This window comes from Zophobas morio, unplaced genomic scaffold, assembly GCF_036711695.1.
Source record: "Zophobas morio isolate AGI-343-1 ecotype UQ-CSIRO unplaced genomic scaffold, CSIRO_AGI_Zmor_V1 ptg000054l, whole genome shotgun sequence".
Lineage (NCBI taxonomy): Eukaryota > Metazoa > Arthropoda > Insecta > Coleoptera > Tenebrionidae > Zophobas > Zophobas morio.
Window position 1 is genome coordinate 4084858 of NW_026972159.1, and position 23600 is coordinate 4108457.

At 31.0% G+C, this 23600-nt stretch overlaps 1 protein-coding gene across 1 annotated transcript in view; it reads left to right on the forward strand.

Moving 5' to 3' along the window:
- The first annotated feature begins 340 nt into the window (after positions 1–340).
- The window catches only part of Nachralpha4 (nicotinic Acetylcholine Receptor alpha4), a 313703-nt gene continuing 290443 nt past the window's right edge, over positions 341–23600 (forward strand). Inside the window, exon 1 of the mRNA XM_064074499.1 lies at positions 341–555. Coding sequence (XP_063930569.1) covers positions 352–555 — 204 coding nt within the window. The 5' untranslated portion in view covers positions 341–351. The remainder of the gene's footprint in view (positions 556–23600) is intronic.

Genomic DNA, 23600 nt, shown 5'->3' on the forward strand with positions numbered 1-23600 from the left:
TAACGCGTCCAGAACCACCCTTAAACAACCCATCAACCCCTTCAACCGTCCACCACCCCTTTACCCCGGCCAATCCACCCTACTGCACCCCATCCCTCAACTATAAGTCCACTTTCACTTCCTGGCCCGCGTCCCAAATCCCAAATTCCATCCCCTCCCCTCACCTCCGGCCGCCCGGGTCACACTCTCAATTAGAAAAAGATAATTCAGCATCTTAATCCTTCCGGCGAAATGCCTCGTCCACGTCCACGTCGTTTCGGCGCGCTCGGGCGGGGTGGCAGAGGCATCGTCTGTCCGAATCGAGCGTCGTGTGTGCAGTGTGGCTCCAGAGTGCCGCGGTGCCGCGTCGGGATGCCTCCTTCTGCCGCCGAGACGCTGCGAGCCTGGCTGCTGTCGGCCCTGGTAGTGCACGGTGCTGTGGCCGGGAACCCTGATGCCAAACGCCTCTACGACGACCTCCTCTCCAACTACAACAAGCTAGTGAGACCGGTGGTCAACACCTCGGACGTCCTCAGGGTCTGCATCAAGTTGAAACTTTCGCAGCTGATCGACGTGGTGAGGAGATTGCTGATGCTTGCGGAGGGGGAGTGTGACACCGATCGCGAGAGTGGGGGCCAATTTTTCTTATTGTTTTTTTATTTTTTGTAAATTGTCAGCGTCGCGGGTTCGTAATTAAATTTTGACGCAGACGGGGCGACAGCTTCATGTTTTTAAATATGTTTTTCTGACAGGGTACGTGACTTTCTGGATAAAGCTTTGACCTCGTAATGTAGATACTGGCTGGAGGTTGAATTCATGACAACTAAAACATTCTCTATGTGAGTCGGAACGGTTTAACTTGAACATTATTCCGCTGGTTTTTAGCTCGGGGCGATAGCTAAGGGAAATATTGTAATAGCGCCATTTGGCAAATGTCTAAATTCATATTTCCTTGACTTTGTAGTTGTTCGAGAAGGTTAGATCAGAGTAAGTTTTAAATGAAGTATCTCGTAACAGAAGATAAAAGATGTCTTGTTGAACTAAGTACAATGAAAATTAAGCCGCTGTTTACAAAACTGCTTTACCAAAGCCAAAGTTAAATATTTTGAAACACGAGTACAAAATTTATTAAGTCTCCACTGACTTTCTTCTATTTTATTGTTGTAAGTGAAGCGGAAGTTTTAACCTGAATAAACACCCTAAACCCCTCGAATAGCTGTGATATTTATGGCTTAAATTCTCAAGTCATTAAGACTTTCGGCATCTTGTTAGCAAATTCTTTATGATGTTCAATTAACAACTAACAACATTTAGCCGTTGACCCTATTATAAATAAAAATTGACGTCCAAATTGTGTAAAATATGTGAATAAATGTGCCAATATATTATATTAATTTATTATTAACAAAATTATCGTTTGAAATTATGAAAGCGGTGTTGCGAGTTTTATTCGGTTCTAATCCGATGTGTTTTTATTTCGCTGTTTTATTTCACTGTCAGTCGGCAAAAGCGATATTCTGGGTCATTTTAGCAAATATCAAATTTCGTTTATTGGGTGGCGCTTCACAGCTCGTAGAATATGAAAGTTTAAATTTTCGTTTCCCTCGTTTGTTACATATTTATCAGAGAGATAATCTCGAAGCTCGGAACCGATCGCTTCGACAATTTTAACCGTAATTTAAGGTTATCGTGGACCGTAGAAGCTTCCAATTCGTCGATTCATGTCTCTCAAAAATCGATGACGTCATTTTGTTAATTATCTAATTATTATAGCAAGTATTGTAGCCACTTTTATGTTTTCTCGACGTTTAGTTATATCTAGAGAACGAAAAAATACGTCCCCCGTTTTCGTCTGTTTGTCTGTCTATGTCGATGATGGAAAAAACCTAACCAAACTCTGTCTGATCATCCCTACCAACAATGTGAAATTTTTTTTTTATAAAATAATATACTCCTACACGTGTAGTTTATGAATCCGTCTTGATTCCAAATTAAACAAAAAATGTATGAAAACATTTTGTAATTAGTTTTGAATGAATGGAAAAATGAAGAAATTAAAAATCATAAAAACGAGAAATCGAAAAGTCGAAAGATGGAAAAGTTGAATTCGAATCATCTAGGATTCTAAAAACTGATATTGAAAATTGAAAATTTGAAAATGGAAAAATTAAAAATCGAGCATTTGAAGAATAAAAAATTGAAAAATCGGAAAATCGAGAAATTGAAAAATAAAATAAGTGAGAAATCGACAGTTGAAAACTCGAGAAATCGGAAAATAGAAAACCCGAAAAATCTAAAATTAGGCAACATTTTTTTTCCATATATCTCGATGTCTACGATAAAATTCAATAGGGAATCGTAAACCACAAGTGGAGGAGTTATAAAATTTGGATATGACGTCATTCTATTGTTGGTGGGGGTATTCAGACAAATCATTTACATGATATTTCTAACACATACATAGAATGAATCGGGAAGTCGAAATGTCGAATGTCGAGAGGTCGAAAAATGGAGAAAATGAAATGGCACAAAATCAAAAAATCGAAAGACTAAAAAATTAGAAAATAAAAACTTTAAAATTAAATAAATCCATAAAGCAAAAACTCGATAAATTGAACAATTGACAAATCGAAACATTGAAATTTCGATAAATTCAGAAATCGAAAAATTGAAAAATCCAAAAATCAAAAATTTTAGAAGTTGATAAATTCAATAACCGAAAAATCTAAAAACGAGAATTCGAGAATTCGAAAGATGAACAAATCGAAACAACAAAAAATTGAAAAACAGAAAAATTGGGGAACTGAAACATCGAAGAATTGAAAAATCCCAAAATTGAAATGTCGGAAAATTGAAAAATCGGATAGTTGAAAATGGGAACATTTAAAAATCGGAAAATGGAAAAATTGAAACATCGAGAAATCGAAAAATCAAAAAATTGAAAAATAGAAAAATCCCAAAACTAAAATGTTGACAAATTGGGAAATCGAAAAGTTGAAAAATTGAAACATCAAAAAATTGGAAAATTTAAAAATCGAAAAACTGAAGAATCGAAAAACTGAAAAACGAAAATGAGAAACTGAAAATTTGAAAAATCGGAAAATTGAAAAATTGGCAACTCAAGCAGTTGAAAAATTTTAAAATGGAAGAATAAAAAAACTACAAAAGCCCCAAAACTGAAATATCAAAAAACAGGAATCGAAGAATGAAAAATTTTATTAGTCGAGAAGTCGAGAATTCGAAAAATGTACAAATTGAAAACTTGGAAACGCAAAGAATTAAAGATTTGAAAAATAGGAAAATATAAAAATCGAAAAATTGTAAAACTGATATATCGGAAAATCGAGAAATAAAAAAAAATGGAAAATGAAAATTTGAGAAAACGAGAAATTGAAGAACCGAAAAATCCTAAAAATGGAATATCGAAAAATTGAGCAATCGAAAAATGGAAAATCGAGAAATTGAAAGTTTGAAAAATTGAAAAATCAAAAAATCTGAAGAATCTCAAAATTGAAATTTCGAGAAACTAATAAATAAATTCGCAAACTGAAAAATTAAAACATCTAAAAGTTGAGAAATCGCGAAATGAGAAAATCAAAAAATTGAAATCGAAAAAACGAGAAATTGAAAAGTCGAAAAATTGAAAAGTTGAGATCGAAAAAATAAAAAATCTCAAAATTGTAAAATCCAAGTGGAAAATCGAAAAGTTGAAAAATTGGAACATCAGAAAAGAGGATAATCTAACAACCGAAAAATTGAAGAATCGAAAAATTGAAAAATAAAAATGAGAAATCGAAATTGAAAAATGGGAAAATAGAAAAGTCGGAAAATCAGGAAATCGAAAAGCGGAAAAATGAAAAAATTGATTAATCGAGAACCCGAGAAGTCGAAAAATTGACAAATCGAAAACTTAGATACGCAAAAAATTGAAGACTTGAAAAATGGAATAATATAAAAAATAAAAAAAATCGAAGAACTTAAAAATCGAGAAATTAAAAAATTGAAACATCGAGAAATCGAAATTCCGACAGATCGAAAATTGAGAAATCAATTGTCGAGGGATCGACAAATCGAAAAATCGAGGAATTGAAATGGTATAAATTGAAAAATCGAAAAAAAAAATTGAAAAAATGAAAACTTTTAAATTAAAAAAAAAAACAAATCAAAAACTCGAGGAACCGAAAAATTGAACAATCGAACAATCGAGACATCGAAATTTTTATAAAATAATATACTCCTACACGTGTAGTTTATGAATCCGTCTTGATTCCAAATTAAAAAAAAAATGTATGGAAACATTTTGTAATTAGTTTTGAAACTGCTAACTCTGGTGGTCAGAAATCTTGCAGACGTTTTAGGCTTATTGTAAGCATGATAAATCGTTAATCAAAATTTATCCATTTACTCCCTCGAAAATTCGAAAAATCAAAAAATATGAAAACTAAAATATCGAAAAATTGGAAAACGCAGAAATCGAAAATTAATTCTCCCAAATTGAAATGTTGAAAAATGGAGAAATTCCAAAATCTGAAAAATCGAGAAATCAAAAAAAACAAGAAAAAATTGAAAATTACAAAAATCGAACAACGGAAAAATAAAAAAATTGTGAAATCGGATAGTCTAAAATTTAAAAAGTCGAAAAAGAAAACGTTGAAAAATTCTGAAAAACTAAAAAATATAAAAATCGAGTAATCAAAAAATCGAATCGTAAAATCGAAAAATGTAAAAATCAAAAAGTCAAAAAATAAAAACAAAAGACTCAAAGACAGAAACAAATCGAGAAATCGCCAAAACGAACAATCTTAAAACCGAAATGCTGAAAAAGCGGGAAATCATCCAAAAATTGAAAATTCCAAGCATCTAAAAATCGAAACGCCGAAAAGTCGAAAATCGGAAAATTGAAAAATTTAAAATTTAAATATCGATAAATAGAACAATTTGAAAAATGTAGAAAAATTGGGAAAAATTACAAAAATCGAAAAATTGATTAGAAAAACTGAAAAATCAAGAAATTAAAAAATATCAAAATTGAAAAGTCGAAAAATCGAAATGTCGAGTGGTCGAAAAATAGAAAAATTGGGAAATTGGAACGGCATAAAATCGAAAAATTAAAAACTAAAAAATTTAAAAATCGGAACATAAAAACCGAAAAATAGAAAATTCAAAGACCGAGAAATCCAAACAACAAAAAAGTGAAAAACCTAAAATTTAAAAATTCGAAAAAAAGAAAAATAGGAAAATCGAAAAATTTAATAATATAAAACTAAAAAAATCTAACATTTCAAGAATCGAAAAATTGAGAATTTGAAAATTTAAAATTAAAAAAAATTGCGGAGAGAAAGATTCAAAAAATTGACAAATTAAAAAATCGGAACGAAAAACCGAAAAATTCAAAAAATAGAACATACAAGGAAAAATTGAAAAATACAAAAATCGAAGAACGGAAAAATAAAAAAAATGTGAAATCGGATAGTCTAAAATTTAAAAAGTCGAAAAAGAAAACGTTGAAAAATTCTGAAAAACTAAAAAATATAAAAATCGAGTAATCAAAAAATCGAATCGTAAAATCGAAAAATGTAAAAATCAAAAAGTCAAAAAATAAAAACAAAAAACTGAAAGACAGAAACAAATCGAGAAATCGCCAAAACGAACAATCTTAAAACTGAAATGCCGAAAAAGCGGGAAATTGTCCAAAAATTGAAAATTCCAAGCATCTAAAAATCCAAAAGCCGAAAATGGTAAAATAGAAATCCAGGAATTGAAAATTTGAAAGTTGAGTACCTAATCAAAAAGTTTGAAGCCACGAATTTGAAAAATTGAGAAACCTAAAACCTAAGAGCTGAAGAATAAAACCATTGAGAAATCGAATAATTTAAAATTTAAAAATTCGGAAAAATAAAAAGTTGAAAAATTCCGAAAAACTAGAAATATAAAAATCGAGAAATCAAAAAATTCAAAAATAAAAATGTTGAAAAATTCTGAAACAAAAATATCGAATTGAAGTTGAAGAACAGAAAAATTGAACGATCGAGAAATTGAAGTGGAAGAATTGATAATTTAAAAAATTGAATTGTAAGTCAAAATCCTGAAAAATTGAAAAATCGAAAAATTGAAGAATTTAGAATTTCAAAAATCGAAAAGTCGACACGTTGAGAAATTGAAACATCGAGAAGTTTAAAAATCGGCAGATTGAAAAATTGGAAAACCGAATAGGCGAAAATCGAATATCTGAGAAATCGGAAATTCAATGAACCGAAAAATCGAAACGTTGAGAAATTGAAATATGGGTGGATAGAGAAAATTAATTGGCATAAAAATCGCAAAATTGAAAAATTTGAAATTTAAAAAAGGATAAATCGAACAATCGAAAACTCGATAAATCCAGAAATTGAAAAATTGGAACCTCCAAAAACTAAAAAATCGAAAAATTTAGAAACCGAAAAATTAAGAAATCGAAAAATCAAAAGATCAAAAAATCTAAAGTGTGACATTCCAAAAATTGAAAAATAGAAAGAACGAAGAACTAAAAATAAAAAAAATCGAGAAATCAGATAATCTAAATTTAAAAAATTGAATAATTAAAATGTTGAAAAATTTCGAAAAACTGAAAAATATAAAAATCGAGAAATCAAAAAATCGAAATGAAAAATCAAAATACTGAAAAATTCCGAAACAGAAATATAGAAAAAAAAAATTGATAACTGTAAAATTGAAAGATCGAGAAAACCAAGTCGAAAAATTAAGAAATTGAAAATTCCCAAAGTTGAAATGTTGAAACATTGGGAAATCGAAAAATTGAAAAATTGTTAAAGCGATGAATCGAAAAATTGAAGCATCAAAAAATTTAAACATCGGGAAATCGAGATAATTGAAAAACTGGAAAATATAAAACCGCAAAGTCGAAAAAAATTTAAAAATCTAATATTTAAAATTCAAAAAAATTAAAAATAGAATAATAGAAGAACTGAAAAATCGAAAAATCGAGAAATAGAATAAAAAAAATAAAAAGTTGAAAATTTGAAACATCTAAAATTTAAAAAATTGAAAAAATAAATGATCGAAAAATCGAGAAATCAAAGAATCGAAAAATTGAAGAGTTAAATTATTGAAAAAATTGCAAAACAGAAATCTTGAAATATGATAAATCTATACCTCTATCGAAAAACTGAAAAACTAAAAATCTAAGAAAGAAAAAAGAATTGAAAAATCCATTACCCAAAAAAATCGAAAAATTGTAAAGTTGAAAAATAGAAAAATCGAAGAACTGAAAAATATAAAAATCGAGGACTGGAGAATCTCAAAATTCGAAGAATCAACGAATCGCAAAATTGAAAAAAAATTAAAAATCTTAAAACCGAGGTGTTGAGAAATCGAAAAATCCAAAATTTTAAAAATCGAATAATTGAAAAATGAAAAGGTCGAAACATGAAATGGAAAAATTGAAAAATCAAAACATTGAAAAAGTCCGAGACAGAAATGTCGAAACAACCGAAAAATTGAAAAATCGAGAACTCGAAATCGAAAAATTGATAATTTAAAAAACTTGAATAAATCATAAGCTTGAAAAATTGAAAAATCAAAAAATCGAGGACTGGAGAATCTCAAAATTCGAAGAATCAACGAATCGCAAAATTGAAAAAAAATTAAAAATCTGAAAAACGAGGTGTTGAGAAATCGAAAAATCCAAAATTTTAAAAATCGAATAATTGAAAAATCATGAAATTTAAAAATACCAAAATTGAAATGTCGAAAACACAAAAAATCGAGAAATTGAAAAATAAAAAAATTAAAATGTAAAAAATAGGGGAAAATTAAAACAAACGAAAAATTGAAGAATTGAAAAATTGAAAAATGTATTGTAAATTGAAAAATCCCAAAATTGAAAATGGCGAAAAATTAGGATATCGAAAAATTGAAAAATTGAAACATCAAAAAATCACATCAAGAAATCGAAAAGTCGAAAAGTTGGAAAATCGAAAACCTTGAAGCCGAAAAATCGTAAAACGGATGAATCAAAAAATTGAAACATTGAGAAGTCGAAACATCGAAAGGTCGAGTAATAGAAATATCGAGAGGTCGAAAAATCGAGAAATCAAGAAATTGAAATGCCACAAAATCGAAAAATCAAAAAACTAAAAATTGAAAATTGAAAAATATAAAACGGAGAATTTGAAAAATCGAAGACGACTGAGAAATAGAAACAATAAAAAATTGAAAAATCTAAAATTTAAAAATTCGCAAAAATGGAAAATAGAAAAATAGAAGAACCGAAAAATCGAAAAATCCAATAATCTAAAATTTAAAACATCGGAAAATTTGGGACATGAAAAATTGAAATTTTGAAAATCTAAAATTTAAAAAATCCGAAGAGTAAAATGTCAAGTAATTGAAAAATTAAAAAATCGAAACGAAAAATCGAAAAATTGAAAAATAAAATACTGAAAAATTCCAAATTGATACCTATAGCGAAAAATCGAAAAGCTGGAAAGTCTAAGAAAAATTGAGGAATTGAAAAATGTATAACATGAAAAATCAAACAATCAAGACTCGAGACGATGTCGAGAAATCGGAACATCGAAAAACTGCGAAATCTAAAATCAAAAAAAGCCAAAAATTGAGAAATCGAAAAGTTGAAAATTCGGTTAATCAAGAAATCGAAAAGTCCAAAATTTAGAAAGGCCCAAACTTAATTTAATTAAAAAGAGAATAATTGAAATATCGGGAAATTGAGAAGAGAAATTTAAGAATCGGTAAACTGGGTCATCGGAAATTTCGAAATCAAGAAACTGAAAATTCGAAAATTGGAAAGACTGAAAAATCGAAAAATTGGGAAATCGAAAGTTGAAAAATCAATACGAAATACATTTTTTTTTCCAAAAATCAGGATAGATAGGGTAAAATTTCAACATGGATTTATAAACGACAAATGGAGGAGTACTTTATTCTATAAAATTTAAATAACATTTACTGTTGTAAAATTTGGAAATAATCTCATTCTTTTGTTGTTGGGTATGATCAGACAAATTTTAATTATCGTTTTCGGTGCTGTAATTTCGGATATAAGCTATAATAAAAATCAACACAGACGGCAGACAGACAGACAGACATACAGACAAACAGACGGAAACTGTAGGGGTCATGAAACGTGGAGAAATCATGAACTTTAGCAGATAATAATTCGATTAATTTTTGGGATTAACCTTTTTTGGACAATAAAAATTGTATTCTTAACAGTTATCTGGCGAGCAATTTTTAATAATATCTAATTGTGCTCGTGTTCAATATTTTTTAAAAATATTGCTGTTTCATAAATTTGATTTGATAAAATCAAAATTACTGTACACATTTTTTAAACCGATTTTTTAAATTCCACATCAGTGTTTGTACCTAAAGCAACATAATTTCTTCCTGGCTTTTTTTTTTAATCTGCACTCACTGTGTGGGCTGATGACCCATATTTCACGTAACTTTAAGCAAAACTTTGGCCAAAGTTATAATCGATTCCAGTCTGGTGCGGAATTGTTTTTCGAATTTTATCAACAATCTTATCACCATTAACCAATCCACCTTACACATCCTTAAAACCAAATATCGATCCCTAATCGATTTTAAAAACAATTCAGGATCGAAATCTGAAAATTCAACAAAACATTAACTCATGTGTAAGCTTTATACTTAAGGAAAAAGTAAAAATTTTTAGGAGAGTTCCCTCCAACTATAACAAGCTTCTGAAGTATGCGGTCACCACTTCCGACGTCCTCAGACTTTGCATCAAGTCGAAACTTTCGGGCTGATCGACGTGGTCAGGGGAGCTTTCTTGACATTTTCATAGTGCGTTAATTACAAGCAAATTTTTATTAAAGCTGCCAAATCCGAAGCGACAATTTTTCGAATGCACCATAATTAAAAATCCATTTGAACGATTTTACATACTGGAATTTGAATTTCCGGAGTGATGCATTGCCATTCATCATGTGCAAATTAATGAATAGCTGGCTGCATTTTACGTCGCGACGCCAGTGGAAGGATTTTCGTGTTTACCAGATTTTTGTTTTTTTGGGTGTGTGGAACAACTGAAATTTGATATATAAATTTATTTGGTACGTATAGATTTTGTGACAATCTCGTTTATTTTAGGCTTCAATTCGGCTTACTGTCAAAGTGTGATAAAATTTTCAGTGAGAAAATTGTGCCCTAGAGTAAATTAGTAACATGTTTGTGATTTTCAATATTGGAATAAAATTGGAAAATATTAATCATTTTTATTTAAATGAATATAGCTGGAATTTTAGTTTCAATGTTTTGTTCATTTTATGTATTTAGTGAAAGCCGGTTCTTCTATTGTTATATCAGCTGTAAATTTGATCGAAAACTTCTTCTTCCTCCCACTCCATTCAACCTTCTCATCACCGCCTCCTCAAATACAGAAACTCCACTACCAAAACCTGTTCTCCTTATTAACAAAGTTGCTCGACATTTTGCATAATTTTAATATAAGTTGGAAAATTCCCCTCCTTCGAGTCGTTCGTAAAAAAACCATTGACAAACCAAACATGAGCTCTAACTTTCGTAAATCATGTAAATTGTGACTCAATAAGCCCGAAATTGCTTTCGGCAAAGGCAGCCAGACTTTACAATACACCTTTCATTGTTGATGGTGTGCATTTACCATGTTTTATGTGCCTGAATAATATCAAGCCGAACGGATCTCGAATGAAATATTTTCGAAACGAAATTAAATCAAATAACGAGAGCCGGGTCGCCCCCGAATGTACTAGTCAAGAAAATGAAGCTCCTAGGGCGGAATTAACAGTTAATGCGGTAATTACGGGTCGGAGTGATGACCATTTTAATCCATTTAATAGACCAGCGGCGGCTACAAGAATTAACGAGGAGTACAGCCGCTGGGCAGAGATTCGCGTCTTTATCCTAGACACCGAAAGGGTTGTGGGTGTTTATGGGGCGATAAATATTTTATGTTTTTTCAGCGGTTTTGTAGCCAATTTTAAAGCAATCGGTGCGGTAGTTTCGTTAAATCAAATATCAAACGATGCATGTTTAACGTGAATCGATAATTTTGATCCGGGTGTTTATTTGTGGGCTGTTAATTATTAATCGGTGGATGTTTTATTCATGGTTGGATACAACTGAGACGTTGCTGTTTATCTGTGATTAAAAAGGTATTTTGATATTAATTTGAGCCTGAATTTAATTATGAAGTATTTCAGCAGCACAGTTTAGAATAAATTAATGGAGTAATAAATTTATTAGAGTAAATTATTATCTCTCTGGAACCATTCTTTAATTACGCCTGTATATTAGCAGCAGACTGGCTTGTTAATATAGTTTCGTAATGAAAATAAAGTGGATGAAAAGCCATTTTCTGGGCTTTACAGATGCCGATGTTTGTATTGGTTGCCCAAAAAAAAACTACAAAAATCTATACGTTTGTAAGTTATTACTTTATACCTTATTTACAAATAAATCGTTTCCAAAAAGTGTACCAAATTTTGAATTTTCGCAATTTTCTATTTTGTGTTCCGTATTTTGGATATGTTCACATATTTACTGGCTAAGTACGTATGATCGGTCGACGCAGTACGAGGGAAAAATAATGCGGGTCAGCATTTATCTTGATCTTAATTTTAATGGATTTATATCTTACAAAAATTTAAATTTTGTGTATCTATTATATTTCGTTACAAAAATTTACCATTTTGAACGTGTGTTTTTTAAGTTTCTAAGAAAAAAAATCATCACAATTGGGATGGGGTGGGTGGGCGGGGTTTATATTTTGCCTTTTTGTCTTAATATACATAATATTCTTTGAATAGGATACTCAAAACATGTTTTTAATTTTTTGTAAAGAAATAAGTATTTTGCAGCCCCCTTGGTTCACGGCGAATAAAAAAAATCATTACAATCGAGAAAGGGCGGGTGGGTGGGCTTACATTTTGCTTTTGTATTTTAATATGTGTAGACTTCTTTTCACAACATGAAACTTAAAACTTGTTTAAAATGGAAGCTACACCCGATTATTGCAAAATCCATATTTCCTTGCAAAAATGCACCATTTTTAACCACGTTCTAAGTTTCTTCTTGTGAACAGATCACTATGTATTTCAGAAAAATAAAGGCAAAATATAAGCCCCGCCCACATGCCCTATCTCAACTCTGATGTTTTTTTTATTCGTCGTAAGCCGAGGGGTGGAGCTTAATTGTAAAATCCTTATTTTTGTACGAGAAATTACCATGTGAAATATCTTCTTAAGGAATCGTGTTATACAAAGAAAACTAAATGTATTAATTAAAAAGAAACAAAACAAGAGAGATGTCCCACCCATCCGCCCGATCTCAGTCGTGATGAATTTTTCATTCGTTGTCAGAGCGAAGGGCGGGGCGTAATTGCAAAGTCGATTTTTCCTATACAAATTTACCATTTTAAACGTGTTTTCACTTGATTGGTGGATTTTTTCTAGCTGTTCAATATTTACCTGTTAAGTACATTTGATCGGTCGATGCAATACGAGGGCAGAATAATTGCGGGTCAGCGTTTATCTTGATCTTACTTATATTGGATTTGTGATCTTGGTTCGATGTTACAATATCCTGAAAAACCGCTTGATTTCTTGTAAAATACACAATTTCGAGTCAAAGTATATTTAAATTTTGTATATCTAAAATAGTTTATTATCCCGGTGTCTCCACTATTTTGAGTAAAATAGAATTAAAATTGGTTTATTCGATCCGAAAATGGCTCATAGTTAAAGGAATTAACGAAAAAAAAAAAAACAGTGTCTCCGTTCAATAAGTTAAGCTCAACAAAATCTTATTCTGGCAAATGACACTCCCTCAAAAAAAGGGCGGGTGGGCGGGGCTAGTATCTGCTACGATAATTAAGATAATCTCCGAAACTACCGAAAAAAATAACTAAAATACAACCGTTTTTTTCCTTCGAACATTTCAAAAATTGGCCAAGGGCATTTTTTATGAAATTAGATTTGTAGAAGTCATTTTCGGTTCCATTTCTTCGAAAATTCCAACAGTTTTCCCAGGATTTATCATAGGAAAAAATGTTAATTTTAGAGGCAAAAACCTCAGTATCAAACCATATTTTTCGAAAATTTTAATCCGGGGGCACTAATACTTTCTGTTTTTAAATAAGCTGTCGAGATTTATATGGCAAAATTGTTGTCAGTATTTTTAAGCAACTTTTCAAAAATTTCAAATTTTTAGTACCCTCCTATAAACTTTTTCACCATTTTTCGAGCATGAATCGAAAATTACTCAAAGACATTTTTTTGTAGATTACAACTGGTTTTTGTAGATTACACCTTTGGGTTTCATGTTTTCAAAAATTTCGATAATTTTTCCAGAACTGTTAAAATGAAAAATGTCAATTTTCGAGATGTATATTCGAAAAATTTTATTTCAAACTGAATTTTTGGAAAATTTTGGTCCGGAACCATTAACACCTAATGTTTTTAAATCACTGCAAATTTTGATCGTTTACTTATATTGCCGTAATAACCACATAAATATATCAAAAATTATTAAAATATGGTTACTATTACTGGGTGTTCTGATTTCCATGTCACTGAGTATAGTTTCGTGGTGAAAATAAAGTGGATGAAAAGCCATTTTCTGCTCTTCCTGGATGCCGATAATGTTTGTATTGGTTATCGAAGAGAAATTACAAAAATCTATACGTTTATAAATTATATTACTGATTCATTTGTCCCTAAAAAGTGTCCCAAAATTTGAATTTTCGCAATCTTGTCTTTTCGACCCCGTATTTTGGATTTGTTCTGGTTTGACCGGTGGATTTTTCGTGAGTAAAATAAAATTGAAGTTGGTGTATTCGATCCGGAAATAGGTCATAATTAGAGGAATTTGTGCCAATTTTTGTTGTATCTCTTCAAATAATGAAAAAACCGTGTCTCTATTCAATAAGTGAAGCTTAGTAAAGTCTTAATAAAATTCGATAATTTGTGTATCTATCAAAGCAAAGAAATTTGGTCAAATCGGAGCCGATTTTACTTTTTTCTATTTAAACAATTTTGTTCTTTTTTCTAAAATTGTCTTAATTTTGATTTTTATCCATTTTCTCTTTTGTATTCCGTGTTTTGGATTTGTTCTGGTTTCATGTTTATAAAAAAAATCAGAATTTTGACGATGTATATTTATTATTTTCTCCCAATTTTTGCATTCTGTTCTTGTTTTATTGTTCAAAAAGAATTTTTCGAACTTTCGTGTTTTGTCCGCAGCGCCAAATTTGTGGTGGTCTTGCCGGTTTAGATTTGTTGTTTTGATTAGATCTTAAAATATCTTGAATAAATGCATGATCCTTTGTAAAATATGCGGCTCCACGTTAAAGTATCTGAAAAATATTTTAATTTTGCGCATTTAAAGTAATATATAAATTGACCTGGCGCCTCCACCATTTTCAGCAAAAATTAAAGTTTTTCTATTCGATCCAGAAATGGGTCATAATTAGGGGAACTTTCCTCAAAATCATATATCTCTGCTTGTTTTTGTCGTATTTCTTCAAATAATGAAAAAAATAGTGTCTCTGTCCATTAAGTTAAGCACAACCAAATCATAATAAAATGCGATAATTTATTTTGATTCAAATATGTTTTGGATTTCCTATGATATTGAGATATATTTGAAGAAATACATTATTTCTTACATAATGTTTAACTTCATAACGAAGTATGTGTCCTAGAAAATTTTATAATGTGCATCTCAAAATAATATTTTTATACTGGGCTGTCCATCATTTTTAAATCTTGAACAAAGAATTAATTTTTGTACGATTTGTCTTCATTTTATTCGTATCTCTTCGAATGAAAAATAATTTTTCGGGAATTATACAATTTTATACCGACTTGTTTAAAAAAAAAAAGATTTTTCGACATTTCCTTTGCATCACGTTTTTGGATTCGTTCTAGTTTCAAGTTTAAAAAACATCTAAATTTTGACGATGTGTGATTTATTATTATTTTTTGCGAATTTCTGCAATCTGTTCTTGTTTTATTGTACAAAAAGAATTTCCCGAATTTTTGTTTTAACCACAGCGCCAAATTCGTGGTGGTCTTGCCGACTTAGATTTGTTGTTTTGGTTAGATGTTAAAATATCTTGAATAGCTACATGATTCCTTGTAAAATATGCAGCTCCATGTCAAAGAATCTCAAAAATATATGAATTTTGGATAAAAAAAGTTGGCCTATACTATCTGGAAATGGAGAATTTTTTCCTCAACATCATGAATCTGTACTTATTTTTGTCGGGTCTCTTCAAATAATGAAAAAAAAAAAAACAGTGTATCTATCCTTTAAGATAAACTGAATAAAATCTTGAAAAACTTCGAATATTTGTGCCTATCGAAGTAAATAAATTTGATTAAATCGAACCAGAATTGTACAATTTTATACCGACTTGCTTTTCCTTAAAATTGTCTTAACTTTGATTTTTCGTCATCTTCGATTTTGTATCCCGAATTTTGGATTTGTTTTAGTTTCATGTTACAAAAAAATCTGAATTTTGCCGAGGTTTGATTTATTTATTATTTTCTCAGAATTTTTGCATTCCGTTCTTGTTTTATTTTTCAAAAAGAATTTTCCGAATTTTTGTATTATGTCATCAGCGTCAAGTTTGTGGTGAACTTACCACCCTAGTTTTGTTGTTTTGGTTAGATGTCAAAATATCCGGAATAAACGTATGATTCTTTGTAAAATATGAAACTTTAAGTCAAAGGATCTTCTAGGTATTTTAATTTTGTGTATCTAGAGTAATGTGTTATCCCGGCGCCTCCACCATTTTGAGTAAAAAAAATAGAAATAATATTTGTTCAATACGATCCGGAAATGGATCATATTTAGAGCAATTTTTCCCAAGATCATGAATCTGTACTTCTTTTTGTTGTATCTCTTCAAATAATGAAAAAAACGGTGTGTCTATCCTTTAAGGTAAACTCAATAAAATCTTAATAACATTCCATCATTTGTGTCTATCGAAGCAAATAAATCTGGCCAGATCGTACCTGATTTTATTTTTTTCAAGTTATACAATTTTATACCGACTTGTTTTTCCCTAAAAATTGTCTCAAATTTTGATTTTTCGCCATCTTTTCTTTTCTATTCCGTATTCGGGATTTGTTCTGGTTTCATGTTTACGAAAAATTTAAATTTTGACGATGTATGAATTATTATATGCTCCGAATTTTTGCATTCTGTTCTTGTTTTCTTTTTCAAAAAGAATTTTCTGAATTTTTGTATTATGTCATCAGGGTGTGGTGAACTTGCCGGCTTAGACCGATTGTTTTGGTTAGGTGTCAAAATATGTTTCCGTAAGTTCTTATTTTCTTTTAAGTCGTCGCTGTTTTTCTGACCAGTCTCTGTATCCTTTAAGGTAAACTCAATAAAATCTTAAAAAATTCAAACAAACAAATTTGGTCAAATCGAACCTGATTTACTTTTTCCGAATTCTACAATTTTATACCTCTTTACTTGTTTTTCCCTAAAATTGTCTTAATTTTGATTTTTCGCTTTCTTTTCTTTTGTATCCCGAATTTTGGATTTGTTCTGGTTTCATGTTAAAAAAATATATATTTTTGACGATGTTTGATTTATTTATTATTTTCTCCGAATGTTTGCATTCTGTTTCTGTTTCATTAAAAAAAATCCGAATTTTTGTATTGTGTTCGCAGCGCCAAATTTGTAGTGAACTTGCCACCCTATTTTTTTCGTTTTGGTTAGATCTCAAAATATTCTAAATAAATAAAATAATTATTTGTAAAATATGGAACTTCATGTCAAAGGATCTTATAAATATTTTAATTTTGTGCATCTAAAGTAATATATTATCCCGGCGCCTCCACACATTTTGAGTAAAAAAAAAAAAGTTGGCCTATACGATCTGGAAATGGGTCATAATTAGAGTAATTTTTCTCAAGATCATGAATCTGTACTAATTTTTGTCATTTCTCTTCAAATAATAAAAAAAACAGTGTCTATTTTTTAAGATAAAATCTTAAAAAAATTGATCATTTGTATCTATCGAAGGAAATAAATTTGCTCTAAACGAACCTGATTTATTTTTTCCGAATTATACAATTTTATGCCGACTTGTTTTTCAATAAATTTGTCTTAAAAAATAATAAAAACCCAAAATATGTTGCATTTGTATTTTTCGACAAAATGATAATTAATGATGATGATTGGGTTAGTTAAAGGTAATATCCATTGTCAATTGTTGTTTATTATAAAATATATTTTTTTTATTTATTTGTCATTTAGAAAAATCTAATTATGATAATAATATGGTATAAAAATATAGCTCGGCTTTACATGCCTATGTTCAGACTCAGTTTAGACCGGTGTTGCTGTCGGTGTCGGTGTCGGTGTCGGGGTCGAACTCGACATCCCATTTCGGCACGCGTCGTATACGTGTTCTATAATACGAAAACAAAGGAGTTGAAACTTCAAAAGCAGTCGGTATACAATTGTATAATTCTCGAAAAATAAATTGGGTTCGATTGGAATAAATTTAATTTCTTCAATAGCCACTCGGTTTTATTATTTATTCGAAGAGATGCAAATTAAATAAGAACAATTTGATTTGAACATCTTTAATAGTTAAAAATGATGGAGGCGCCACAATAGAAAAATAATTTTAAGAAGCACATTTCAAAAATTTAGGAGAAACCTAATTCATTATGGACTTACATATGTATTTTGAAAAAAATAATGTATTTCTTTAAATATATATCGAGTTTATGGGAAATTGGAAACACATTAAAGTCAAGACAAATTATGGAATTTTTTTGGATGGAAACACAATTTTTTTCATTATTTGAAAAGATACGACAAAAATAATCACAGATTCAAGCTCTTGAGAAAAATTTCTTTTCTTTATTATTTTCGGATCGTATAAACCAATTTTAATTTTTTGCTCAAATTGGTGGAGGTGCCAGGATAATAAATTGTTTTAGATACACAAAATTAAAATATTTTTAAACTACTTTGATATATTTCAAGGAATTAGAGATTTATTCATTCAGGATATTTGTACGTCTAACAAAACTACAAAGTTAAGCTGGCTAAGTCACCATAAATTTGACGCTGCGGATAGAATACAAAAATTCGCATTTTTTTTTTTTTGAAAAATGAAACAAGAGGAGAATACAAAAATTCAGGGGATATTTAAAAAATAAGTCAAACATCGTTAAAATTCAGACTTTTTTTAACATGAAACTACAACAAATTCAAAATGGGATACAAAAAGAGGATGGCCAAAAATCAAAATTTGAGACAATTTTTATGGAAAAACAAGTTGGTGTAAAATTGTATAATTTTTTATTTGGTTGGACAGATACAAATGAGTGAATTTTATTTAGATTTTATTGAGAAAAATTCTTCTATTTATGACTCATTTCCGAATCGTATAGACAAACTTTTTTACCGAAAATGGTGGAGGCGCCGGGATAATACATTATTTTAGATGCATAAGATCGAAATATTTATAAGTTACTTTCACGTGAAGTTTCATATTTTACAAGGAATCATACAGTTATTCAGAATATTTTGAATTCTAACCAAAATAACAAATCTAAGCCGGGAAGTTTACCACAAATTTAGGATTGCGGACAGAATGCAAAATTTCGGAAAATTCTTTGAAACATAAAACAAGAACAAAATGCAAAAATTCTGAGAAAATAATAAATAAATCAAACATCGTCAAAATTCAGATTTTTTTTTAAACATGAGACCAGAACATATCCAAAATACGGGATACAAAAGATAGCGAATAATCAAAATTAAGAGATAATTAATAATTAATTGACAACGCAGAGTTAAAACTCCATCAATTTGGGTTAAATTTTTTTTCCTAAAAATTGGCTCGAATTTTGATTTCTCTTATGTTTCTGTTTTATTTTTTAAAAACAATTCCCAATTTTTGTGGTATCCTTGCGGCCTTAGATTTGTTGTTTTGATTAGATGTAAGAATATCCTACACAACTCCAAGATTCCTTGCAAAATATGCAGCTCTACGTCAAAGTATTTTAAAATGATTTGAATTTTGTGCATCTAAATTAATTTATTATCCCGGCGCCTCCACCATTTTGACTGAAAAATAAATAAATTAAAATTGGTTTATACGATCCGGAAATTTTGTCAAGATCATAAATATGTGCTTATTTTTGTCGTATCTCCTCAAATAATGAAAGAAAAGCAGTATCTCTATCCAATAAAGCTCAGGAAAATTCAGTCATCCAACTTAAATGTAATGTGTTTTAGACTTCTCATTTTAGCAATACATCAACATTTATTTGAAGAATGACATTGTTTCTTCCAAAATGCGTGACTCCACGCCTAAATACCTTGGAAATTTTTGAAATATGCGTCTTTAAAGAATTTTTATCCGTATTTAACAGAAATTAAAATTCTACAGATCAGTCTGGAAATGTGCCATTTTTGAGAAATACATATTTCCAGCCTCAGGAATCTCTCTTTCCTGTTTGTATCTCTTCAAATAACGAACAAAACAGGGTCTTTGTCCAAGAAATTAAATTTGGCCCGGTCATTTATCTTCATTCTAACTTCTGTTAGATTTGTTATTTTGGCAAGATATCAATACACATTTGAATAAATCCATTATTTCTTGTAAAATATGTAGCTCCACGTCTAGGTATCCACAAATATCTGACTCTTGTGTGTTTAAAATAATTTATCATCTTGTAATTTCCGCCATTTTTGAGTAAAATTTAAATTTCTGTGTGAAGCTGATGGAAAATTTCTTTGTCTGAACTCCGAAATTTGAAAATAATTCCAAAAAATAAAAGTAAGTTTTTGTAGACATGCCTTGAAGTTTTTCAGTTGAGTGGGTAAATATCGCCTACACAAAAATAACCACCTCGCATTTGATGTTAACTTTTTTTACAATAGTTCACGTTCGAGACTAACACTTTCATCATCCAGCGGCTGGAGCGATAATCTCGGTGATAAATCGTCAGATGGGAGATTCCTCCATAAATCAACACCATTTTCCTATCATTTTCTTGACCTCCTCAAACGTTACTTTACTTAAAGAAATTGTTATCTCCTTCGACTACTTTCCTACAGCCATAATCGATCTTGGCGAGAACCACGTGACAGCTTTGGCAGATGCTCCGGTTTACTCGAATACTCTTATCTTCAAGCCGCACACCATTAGCATATTTTATAAGTGTGCTGCAACATTCTCTTCTTGGATTAACCCTTTGGTACACAAAGGATTTCCCCCCAAGAAAATGTTGCCAAAGGGCGACATTTTCAGCCGAGCAAAAATCTAATTTTTCCGGCGCGGAAATTCGAGGGCTCCTCGAGACTAGTTAGCACACACAGTTTATGAAGGACTTTATTAAAAAGGATACTCGGCCCGAAATCTGGAGTGTGTTGATTTATTTTATTAAAGACTAACCCACATAAATTTCAGGTTTGTCCGAATGCTTAAAATAACGGCCTTGCTTACCTTCGGTTTAATAGCGCTGTAATAGTAAAACTCCGGTTATTTTGCTACAGTTTTAGGGCAGCGACATTGCTCTTAATTAAACGCGGGGATGAACTTTATTATTTGCCTGTGTCAAAGTAATTTAATATGCAGAAATTTGTCGCACGACGGAAATCCCGTTTAAGTCGGAAGTTTTTATTGAATAAATAATTAAAATGGGGCGAAGTTGTTACGGAGCATGTCGGACTTATTTTTGCGAAATTGCTGAGTGATGGGTGGGGTGGGGGCGTGGGTGTTATTAAAAGGAATAAATTCGTGGGGGTTCGCATGCTTGGGTGCAGTGTCGTGTAATTAAGGGCAGAAATGCAGTAAATTCGGTATTAGAGCGCCAAATTGCAGGCCCATTAACGGAGCATATTAATTTGCATTTCTGGGGAAAAAATGGGTGGTGCGGCAAATTTGATTCAAATGTAGTGGCTTTACAGACTCTAGGGTAGTTTATTATTTTTTGCTTAACAATATTGTACTTGGCGTTTGTAGCTTAATATTCGCTGTTATATCTACTGTAAAATTCTAAAGCACTTTCCGAGCAACAGTGATACTTTTATGTACTTTTAATTGGACTGTGTGTGAAACACAGAAAGACAGGTTTTCTATGTCGTTTTGTTTGTTGTCTGGTTTTTAGTAGTTTATTTATTAGGTCGGCAGCAGTTTTCAGTCTACTTTATCACGGTGAAGATGATATAATGCTTATCGAAACAGGTTTGCTGAGATTTGCTAGAAATTGATGACTTCGAGATGGTTGAATAAATCTCTCCTGAAATGTGCAGCGTGAAATATTTTATATTTTTACGTGAATGTATGTTATGATATACTGGATCATATTAATATTCTCTACTTTTGTTTCCGTAAGTTCTTGTTTTTTTTTTAGTTGTTCTGACCAACCTTTTCGTTCTCATGCAGAATATAACAAAAGTAGTTGGTCCAAAAGTGCTTTGAAATTATTGTCTTCCTTGCCCTCCTTTTTTTTGAAAAAAAAAACTTTTGTCTCCTACTTTTAGTATTTTAGTCTCCTTTAATCTTTTGATTTTTCGCTCAATTTCTTTTAGTCTTTTTCCTTGTCCATATTCTTGTTTTATTCACTCCTTTCTACTGATTCTCTTGCCTTCACTTGCTCCAGTAATTTTTATTCATTCATTTTTTAAAGCTACGACTGTACACTTCATCTTTACATGTTTGATTTATTTGTTATTTTCCCTGAATTTTTTTTATAATTTGTTTATTTCAATATCTAGTGTCTTAGTCGGCAAAAAAAATCATCTGCATGAAAGCCCGAAAATTTACCCCTAAAACATTCTAATGGACTCTGTTCGAAGTCATCCGAAGTAATCCAGAAAACACCCCTAAAAAAATTTAGAATTTCCCATGTAAATTTTCCATATAAATGAACCAGAAGCCCCACTGTATAACCACTTCTCTCAGTATTTCACAGAAAAACATTCAAAAAAAGCATCCACTTGTACCAAACATTCCTAAATCTCACGCTTAAAATGTTCCCATGTCCGAAGTGAACTGAAATGAGCCAGAAAACTTACCCTCAAACAAAAAAATGCCACCTTCACAAAGAAGCCAATAAATTCACCCCTAAAACATTGTGAAGGACCGAAGTTAACTCTAAAAGTTTTCGAAAAAGTTCAGAAATATTGCGATTTCCAAAGTAAATTTTGCATTAGAATGAACTAGAACCTCCACTACATACATAAATACCTCTCTCAATATTTTGCAGAAAAGCAGTCAAACAAACATTCACGTGCACAAAACAATCCGAAAACTCAGCGCTAAAATGTTCTAATGGACCAACCGTCTTAAAAGTGAGCCGAATTGGGCCAAACATTTCACCCCTATAATTTTCTGATAAAGTTTTGAAATTTTACGATTTCGCATGTAAGTTTCTTGTAAGAATGAACTAGAACCCTTACCACATAACCAGTTCCCCAGTATTTTGCAGAAAAACAGTCGAAAAAACATTCCCTGTTCCGAAATGAATTAGAAAACTCACCTCTAAAGAAAAAAGCGGTCATTTGTACAAAAGGAAGTCACCTGTAGAAAAAATTCCGGAAACTCACCCCTAATTTGTTTTCGTGGACCGACCGTGTACGAAGTGAGTCAAACGGAGACAGAAATGTCACCCCTAAAATGTTCGGATAAAATTAAGAAATTTTACAATTTCCCATGTAAATTTCCAATAAGAATGAACCAGAACCCCCACTACATAACTACTTCTTTCAGTATTTTGCATAAAAATAGTCGAAAAAGCCTTCAACTGCATAGAAATAGCTGAAAATTCACCCTTAAGCACTCTAAGGATCTCATAATTTCCAAGTCACCCGAAATGAGCCAGAAAACTCACCCCTAAAGAAACCAGAGGCCATTTGAATAAAAAGTCTAAAAACAGCAGTCACTGGACAAAAAAGCTAGAAAACCACCCCTAAAATGTTCTGGTGGATCGCCCGAAGTAATCCGAAATGACTTAGAAAACTCACACCTAAAGAAAAAAGCAATCATTTGTATAAAAAAGCAGTCGCCTGTAGAAAAAAGCTGCAAATTCAGCCTTAAATCGTTTTGGTGGACCGACCGTGTACGAAGTGAGCCGAACGGAGCCAGAAAAGTCACCCCTCAAATGTGAAAAAATTCTGAAATTTTACGATTTCCCATGTAAACTTTGCATAAGAATGAACCAGAACCTCCACTACATAACTACTTCCTTCAATATTTTGTCGAAAAATCGTCGAAAAAAGTATTCATCTGCATACAAAAACCCGAAAACTCACACCTAAGTATTTTGATGGACCCACCATGTCCGAAGTGACCCGAAATGAACCAGGAAAGTCATCCCTAGAGGAAACAGAAAACATTTGTATAAAAAAAATCAAAAAAAGCAGTCACTTGCACAAAAACCCAGAAAACTACCCCTCAAATGTTCTGGTGGACGACCATGTTGGAAGTGGCTGAATTGACCCGGAAAAGTCGCCTCTAAAATATTCTGAAAAAATTCTCAAATTTTGAGATTTTCCCATGTAATTTTGCATAAGCATGAACTAGAATCCCCACTACATAACCACTGCGT